This window comes from Eurytemora carolleeae, unplaced genomic scaffold, assembly GCF_000591075.1.
Source record: "Eurytemora carolleeae unplaced genomic scaffold, Eaff_2.0 scaffold1718, whole genome shotgun sequence".
Classification (NCBI taxonomy): Eukaryota; Metazoa; Arthropoda; class Copepoda; order Calanoida; family Temoridae; genus Eurytemora; species Eurytemora carolleeae.
Genome location: NW_019397620.1, coordinates 1 through 8,979, shown reverse-complemented (window position 1 = coordinate 8,979; position 8,979 = coordinate 1). Strand labels below are relative to the sequence as shown.

General features: G+C 38.9%; 1 protein-coding gene across 1 annotated transcript in view; it reads right to left on the bottom strand.

The window, feature by feature from the left end:
• The window catches only part of LOC111715213 (slit homolog 3 protein), a 22,040-nt gene extending 19,419 nt beyond the window's left edge, over positions 1-2,621 (bottom strand). Inside the window, exons 1-2 of the mRNA XM_023490516.1 lie at positions 2,442-2,621; positions 1,081-1,170 (exon numbers count right to left, since the gene is read on the bottom strand). Coding sequence (XP_023346284.1) covers positions 1,081-1,170; positions 2,442-2,474 — 123 coding nt within the window. The 5' untranslated portion in view covers positions 2,475-2,621. The remainder of the gene's footprint in view (positions 1-1,080; positions 1,171-2,441) is intronic.
• Positions 2,622-8,979: the final 6,358 nt, after the last annotated feature.

Below are 8,979 nucleotides of genomic sequence, written 5' to 3'. Positions count from 1 at the left end.
TCTCTAGCCAAAACTCAAGGCTCTGGTTCCAAACCGTGCAAATAACTCAGAATTGACACTGTTCCAGGGTTTAAAATAAAGTTGTAATTTTAAACAATTTATTTTTTTAATGCAAGGTTTTCGGTAAGTAAAAAAATCAAATATTATCTTTTTTTTGAACATATCAGTATGTTTAAAACAAATCATGAAAAAGTAATCTGCTAATCTAATTTAAATCTATAACACTGAGTGTCAGGTATTGACCAAACAATGTGCCGGAACTTTCCGCCCCTGATATATTAACAACTATATATTGAGCCTGGATAATGTGGTTGGATCATAGAGAATAGAATATATAGAGAGTAATTAAAAGAATATCTCGGTATGAACTTTTTCAGTCCCTTTCAACCTGAAAGGGAGTTCAAAGTGTACAAATCATGTAAATGTACACAAATTATATGCAGTAGAGTACATTAATACAGTATGTTCCCTAGACTATTCATTTCAATTTCGAATTTTTTAAACTGGTGAATAACAACATCATTTGATTTATAGTTATAACGGAAAATCATCGTTTGTAAAGTGGAAGGCATAGAGTCTATGTGAAATGATCATTGGTCAATTATGAAACCAGCCTATTTCATAATTTTGTTTTCTTTTAACAATAATTTTAGATTTTCTATATAATGATATTCCAGGGCCCAAAAGGTTATATAGCATAAATATGTGAAGTACACCTGCAGTATGGAAACAGTACAACAAAATGGCCGTTTTACACTTTTTTCCATTAAATTCCTCTCTATATATTCTATTCTCTATGGGTTGGATTTGGTTTAAGACTGAATCACGACAAACAATAATCCATCGATAAGATTTGACATTGTTGTCATACTTCATTGTCCAGTGTATACACTCATGTACAATCTTTTCATCTATAGCTACCACTCATTATTATTATAACCATTATTCTTATTATAATTACTATTATTATCATTAGTAATAGATCAATTTTTATTATTATTATTATTATTATTATTATTATTATAATTATTATTATTATTATTATTATTATTAGTATTAGTATTATTATTATTATCTTACCTTTCTAGTTTCTGTTACACTGATAAAGTTCTCTGGTGGAACGTCCCTTGGAACTACTATATATGTCCGGGATCGCGTCAGTGTTGAGGTCTAAAATATCAGAATATTTATACATATATTTGACCTCCTAAATTAGAGGTCTAAAATATTAGAATATTTGTACATATATTTCACCTCTTAAATTAGAGGTCTAAAATATCAAAATATTTGTACATATATTTGACCTCCCAAAACAGAGGTCTAAAATATCAGAATATTTGTACATATATTGGACCTCCCAAAATAGAGGTCTAAAATATCAGAATATTTGTACATATATTTGACTTCCTATAAAATAGAGGTCTAAAATATCAGAATATTTGTACATTTATTTGACCTCTTAAAATAGAGGTCTAAAATATCAGAATATTTGTACATTTATTTGACCTCTTAAAATAGAGGTCTAAAATATCAAACTATTTGTATATATAATTGACCTCCTAAAATAGAGGTCTAAAATATCTGAATATTTTTACATTTCTTAGACCTCCTTTAAAATAGAGGTCTGAAATATCTGAATATTTGTACATTTATTAGACCTCCTATAAAATAGAGGTCTAAAATATCAGAATATTTGTACATATATTTGACCTTCTAAAATAGAGGTCTAAAATATCAGATAATGTGTACATATATTTGACCTCCTAAAATATATTTAACCTTTCAGAGTATAGCGGTCTAAAATATCTAAATATTTTGCACTTTTTGACCTCTTCATTTGACCTCCTTAAAGGATTTAAAAATCCAGTTCTAAAACAACATCAATGCAGATGTTTAAACTATTATAAGATCAACTATTGACCTGTTTATTATCTGCCAAAAACCCCAAATTAAATAAAACAATATAAATCGAAATATTCGAGAGTTTTCACACAGCATTTTATCACATTTAGCCAAACAAATGATTTACAAAGAAAACTGAAATAAAATTGAAATATTTTATATTTCAAATCATCACTCCTAAAAGTTGATTGTTAATAAGAAAACAGAAAATGTTTTGAATTTCTAATATGTGACAAAATAAATTTGCTTTTTCCTCCTTGTTTATAAAATCAAAACTAGAGAATCTACGAGGTTACAAATCAGTGATAATAAATACCCTAGGTGCATGTTCATTTTAAACCAAGAAAAAAATTGGAATAAAAAATCGCAAAAAGACTTCTCTCTTGAAAAAGAAAACAATTAAGCAACATAATTGGATTTTGAATTTACATATAACGATAAAAAATGTAAATTTTTTTATTTTTGGTCAAATTCTGAAGTGTTTTTCCGATGCACAGTTATATAAACATTGATCTTATATTCAGACTTGTCATGCTCACCTTCATTGAAGAATTGTATGGTTTCTTTTTCATTCTTTTTTATTAATAAAAATCTCACTTCGATACTTTAATTTTTACAACATTTTTGTGGTTTTCACATTGTTAGTTTCTAAGTTTATAAAGTCACTTTATAACAATTAAATGAAAAATACTAGCATTCAATGTGATATGCACGTTAACTCGAATTCTGAGCAACTAAATTGTAATTTCTAAGAAGCGCTCAATGCGCGTGTGCGCCCCCGCTAGTCGAACCAGTACGGGTAAAGATTAAAGTCGGTAGAGTACACATAGAAACAGTGTAAACAGATTTTGTTAATATCTGAATAACTAAACTATACTCATGCTAAAAGTCTTGTATGGCACCTGTTTTTTGGCAAACCCTGTCAATCATAAAATGCGATATCCAGAGAAAAGAGTATTAATATTAAATTGTAAACTTTTATATCGTTTAGCATAATTTTGCTTTAGACAAATAAATGATGAATATATTACACATAATCTTTATTGTTTGTTTATTTTCTTTTGGTTGTTTTTTTATTATCGATTTTGATGGTGATTATATTGTCAGAACTGACGAGGGTCTGTAAGAAATCTAGCCCCGAGATAACTCAACGATAACTCAACTCAAAGTCTAATTTAGAATCTAACTGACTCTATCTCTAGCTAAAACTCAAGGCTTCCAATCTCTAGCCAAAACTCAAGGCTCTGTATACGCCCGTGTAAATCAACAATTCGTATTGAACTAATTTATTTTATATACAGGTAAATCAAACTGACCGTAATGGCCAGTCAGGGTCAACATTGAAATAGTAAAGATATATTACTAACATAGATAATCGTACTAGACATTACAACAGAGAATGCTACAAATCCCCGGGGGAACGGTGTCGAGAGTTATCGTTCGTTGGCTAACGATCTCTCGACATCATAGATCTCCAGCATCCGTCATCAGTCGCTACAGCTGGATTTGGGATGACCCTGGGTCTGACCTTGAACTACCCTGGGTCTAGAACAGTAACATTGGCAACCTCGTAATCTATAACCCCAGGTTGACATCTGCGGACACTTCCCACTACAGGTACTGACTGAATGACATCAACGGGTTGAAGAACAACATCGTAACCTCTAACTCCATGCTGATCTTGGTAAGCACATCTAGTTTGAAGTCCTTCCACGTTAGACTGTCAGTGTAGAAACTCTAGCAGTGATAGCTTTCCCTTAGGACAAACTCCAGTTTGATTTGAATCTCTGACCTTGTGCACATCTCCCTCCCTTATATTACAGACTCATTGGTTTCTGGTTAAGTTACACTCCATTTCATGGGAAGGAAACAGCTCTTTTCCCGACATCACGTTAAACTGTTGGTGTAAGACCTCTAGCGTTGATAGCTTTTCCTCAAGACAGACTCCAGCTAGGTTTGTATCTCTAACCTTGTGAACATCACCCTCCCTTGTATTGCAATACAACTCCTTGGTTTCTGGTTAAGTTACCCTTCATTTCATGGGAAGGAAACAGCTCTTTTCCTGACATCATGTAGCTGGGCACCTGTGGTTGGAGATTGCAGTCGGGTGTAGACATCTGATGAGTTTGTTCGCTCCAATCCTTAAAACACTCTGTAGATGTGTTAGAGAGGAACATAAACAAAAGCATTAAACCTGTACGAAACAGAGAGCTACTTCATGACCTGTTACGCCTCCTCGTGTTCCTTGTTGACTGACTAACTATGTCTTGTGTATGATTTGAACTGGCCACAGTTGTATCTGTGCTCAACCCCGCAGCGGTAATGCTGTACCGGCTGGTATCGTTGCTACTAGGGTCTGGTATCAAGACTGGTTTTACCGTCACATATGTGTCTTTGGTCCTGGCCTGCCTGCCTTGTTCCGCAGCCGAGTCAGGTAATACATGTACCGGCATGGTCAGGTTCCGGCTGGATTCCACTGTATTGACGTCATCTCCACTCTCATTCCTGATTGGTTCAATCGCGGCGGTCTCTCTCCTACATCTGCAGCTGACCAATAAGCAATTTACGGACCTCTTACATCTCTTTGATTGGTCCTCAAGATCCCAGCTGGTATCATACTCTTCATAACTCACCGGCATAGTATCTCGTAAACCGCGCTTTATCCCTTCTCTTCTTCTCAATTTGACGTTGCCAGGGTTTTCTACGCACTCTGATGGTCCCCCTCTTTACCCCTGCGCCCCCCTCCTGCATGTCTATCTCGTTCTCGTGGGTTGGGTTTAGCAGGGTCGGTTCCTCTGGGTTTTCTAATCTGGTATTGGGCTGGTGCTCTGCCTCTCTCTCGTCTCCGCCTTGCATTTCCACCTCCTCGTCCAAGTCTAGGGTGGGGTGTGCACCCCCCCTGTCTCTTCACAGCTGGATGTTATCTGGGTCTCACGGTCAGTCTGTTTAATCTCCTGTGGTTCTGTCTGACCAGCTGTTTCCTTCCTGTCCCTAAGGCCTCGTTCTCTTCTGTCCATCTGTCTCTCTTGGCTCTTAATTCTTTCTGTTATCGGTCGCTCTAACTCTGAACTCGGAATTTCTGTAATCTCGTCTCCTCCTTGAAATGAGGGGTGTGGGGGGTCACTGGGTAGGCCGTGCACGTTGTTTTCCCCCCTAAATTCCTTGAGAATGTCCAAACTAACTCTCCTTGGTTTTCCCTGTTCGTACACTGCAATCACTTCGGCCAACACTGGGGCCATTAACCTTACAATCTTGTAAGGCCCCGCACAATATGACCTGAGTTTATCACAACTGCCTGGAATTATACTGGGATCAAAGATCCATACCCACTGGCCTATGTTGAACTGGTTCAGGATGGGTTTGTAATATTGAGCGTTCCTCCGTACTGTCTGTTGTTGTCTCTCTCTCATCCCAGCATAAGCAGTTTGGAACCTTTCTTGTATAGTTTCTGTCCAGGCAGATACATCCTTCTCAACATCCAGTTTGGGTATGGGGTAAACCCAATGGATGGGAACTATAGCTTCTCTCCCAAAGGTTGCAAAGAACAGTGTCTGGCCTGTACTACTATGCACTGTAGTTTTATAGGCCAGACAAGCCGCTTTTACACCTAGGTCTCATTCATTTTGCATCTCCCTGTCCATCGTCCTCAAAATACTCACTTTTGTTCTATGCCATCATTCCACAATATTAGATGAGGGGTTATAAGGGGGGTTCTTGTATGCAAAATCTTTAATTCACTAAACAGTTCGACCCATAACTTATTCACAAATTTGGCTCTGTTTTCGGAGTGAATTTGGTTCGGCAATCCAAAAACACTGAAATGTTCATGCATCAAAACTCTAGCCACAGTGCCTGCTTCCTTGTTGCAAATAGGATATGCACTAGCAAACCTTGTGAATCCATCCTATTCCATTAACATATAAGGATTCTTTCTCACGGTTTCTGACATCGATTCTAAGTTGATAAATACTTTCTCCCCTACATTGCCCACTGTGCTAGGCACGTGAGGCCCTCTTTTGGCTTGAATATTCCTTTCCTTTGCTAAGAAGGTGTTACATCGATCCACCAGTCTACGGATTTTCTCACGTGCAGACATTGCAAAGAATGTTCTCTGAAACTTGTCTAACGTTCCTGCCATGCCTCTATGTCCCCCAGCCACGCCCTTGTGACAAATCTTGAACACTTCCTCTAATTTCACTGCTGGTACACAAACACGTAAAGCATCCTATGCCTTGGCTGGATCTGTGTGACGGTTATAACATAGTATTCCATTATGCATTACAAACAGGGTAGGATTGAATATCTGTCTCACTGATATCACTTCCTGTATTTCTTCCCTCACTTCCTGCATCTTGGGCACATTGCCATTTACGATCCACTTGATCACGTCCTTCCACACTACATCCTCTTCCTGTAGCTGCCTCAGTTGGAATCCCTCTATTATCTTGAATCTTGTCTCATTACTTAGGTTGTGAATAGCAGGCGGATATCCGGCAAACTTCCGCCTCCCTTTCCTATTTCTACAGGGTTTCCTTCCAGTTCCGATGCAAAGGTTATCTTCATCTCTCCTACTTTGTTGGCTTCTTGATATTCTTCGTTTTCTTCTGTTGTTGGCTCATCTAAATGTTTGGCTCTGGACAAAGCATCTGCATTAACGTTCTCACTTCCTTTCTTGTGTATCACAATGAACTCAAACTGAGCCAGTTTTGCATACCAGTGTTGAAAGATAGTTTCTTCTGATTTCAAGTTCACGATATACTTCAAACTAGCAGCATCGGTGTAGACTAGAAAAGGGGGCCGGTACTTCAGAATATGTTCCCACTTCTTCATACACTTCACCAGGGCGAGGAGCTCCCCTTTGGCGCTGGAGTAGTGTCTCTCATAACGATTACACTTCCGCCCCCAACAACCCAGAAAAGGTTCTACTCCCTCTTGTTTCTGGGAAAAAAACTCCCGTAATGTTTAAAGACAACCAGTCCGTAGTGAGGATGAAAGGTTCATCCGAATCAAAATCTGGATAAGCTTGTATCCGCCCTGCTGAAAACTCCCCCTTCAACTCCAGGAAATCCTTCTCCATATCTTCCGTCCATACAAATTTCTCCGCCTTCTTAAGACTATTCATCCTGTTGGTCAAAGCTGTACTCCACCCTAACTCACTTTTTGTCCTAAATATTTGGTTTCTGTCTGAAAAATCTTGGTCTTCTTAGGTTGAATCTTGATTCCTGCCTTCGTATGAGCCTCCACGATACTCTTTAGATGCTTCAAGTGGTCCCAGGTATCCTTGGAGTAGACCAGGATGTCGTCTAAATATGATAGCCAGTACTCCACAGGTAAGTGCACCAGGGCTAGGTCCAACATCCAGCTGTATAGGCTTCCGGCGTTTGACAGGCCAAACGGCATCCTTATATAACGAAATGTGGCAAAAGGACTGATAAAAGCTGTACAATCCCTGCTCCCCTCTTCTATCTGTATTGCGTGATATGCCCCGCAGGCGTCAATTGAAGTGAAGATTTTTGCACCCTTCAACTTTTGCAGATTTTCCTGGATATTTGTCAGGGGATTAGCATCCTTGATTGTGACGTCATTAAGCTGCCTCAGGTCAGTCACCCATCTTGTCCTCCCATCCTTTTTCTTCGCAGGAACTAGTGGCGATGCCCAGGGACTATTTGCAGGTTCTATAGTCCCCTGTTGGATCCACTCATCCAATTGTTCTTTCAAATTTGCACGCTGATCAGGGTTCAATTACCTCACCTTAGATCTCTTAGGCACTGACCCTGGTTGTAATTCTATCCGCAGCTACAATAAGTCTGTTTTACCATAATGATTAGGGTGGAGGGCTAACGTAGAAAAGTTCTCGAAGAAAAGTTTGATTACTTCCTCCTTCAGTTTTGCATCTCTATTCAGAATTTCGTTCTCATCTATCTTGAAACTGTCCTTGATAATCTTCCTTCTACTCTCCTATGTTGGGAAATCAGACTCTTGCAGAGAATTTACTGATTCCTGAGAATTGCACACTTTCTCTTCATCTAAATCCGGTAACGTACTTCCCCTTCATTCCTCCTTAATCCAGGCTTGTTTATCTATGCACATACTATGAATTGAGCCCAGCTTCTGTCCTATACACAACTCTACGCACTCCTCTGCATGATTTCTACATGCACTGCTTGTACACTTCCTGATAGATCATAGGAATTTTCCGGAAGTAGAATTTGTCTCCCCTTCTCTTGATTCTACCACCCCAGCACCCTTCCAGTTTCCTTCTGTTCTTATCTTGACTAATTTCGCAATTCCAGCATGGATAGTTTCCTTCTCTGCAGCCCATAACTTCTTCTCTACTACTTCCTCCGCTGTACTAATGTTGTTTACTTCCGGTTCCCTTCTCTCTGCTTTCCACACAGCCGGAAGTATTTGTGCATACTTCTTGGTTTCCTTATCTACTCTCCTGCCTTTCATCATGAAAGGGAAAGGTTTCCCATAGGTACTGCACAGTCTTGTTAACCTTTCCTGGCCCTTACTTCCGGTAACTAATTTCACTTCCTTCTCTGTACAGGATATAGACACTTCCTGTTGACGAAAAAACTCGATACCAAAATTCACTGCATGATTCAGGCCTTCTATCACAATCGGTTCTACTTCAAATCTACGATCCAGGCCATCCAAGTAAAACTTAATCCTTTCCCCTTTCCCTAATACTCTCAGTCCTTTCCCACCTTTCTCCGCCGTGTTCACTCTAGCGTTGCTCTCCTCTAACATTTTCCCCCCTATCATCTTCCAGAATTCACTTGACACTAAAGTACCTTTCACTGGCATGGCGTTAACGTCCATGGGCACCTGTCCTGTCTTCAACATCTCGTTGGCCTTGCTTGTCTCACTCCTATCATACCCATAAGTACTATGTAAGCCTGCCATATCCCGTGCTGGGGCCCTTGGGTCCGTATTATAAGTCCTCAGGTTTACCAGTTGGTGGTCCAGAACTGCTTTAATCTCTCGTTCATGTTTAATCTCTTTAGGCATAAACGTCAGACAAGTTTTCCTCAGTTCAGCGTTGTAAAATCCTAACAACATATTAGTCTTGAA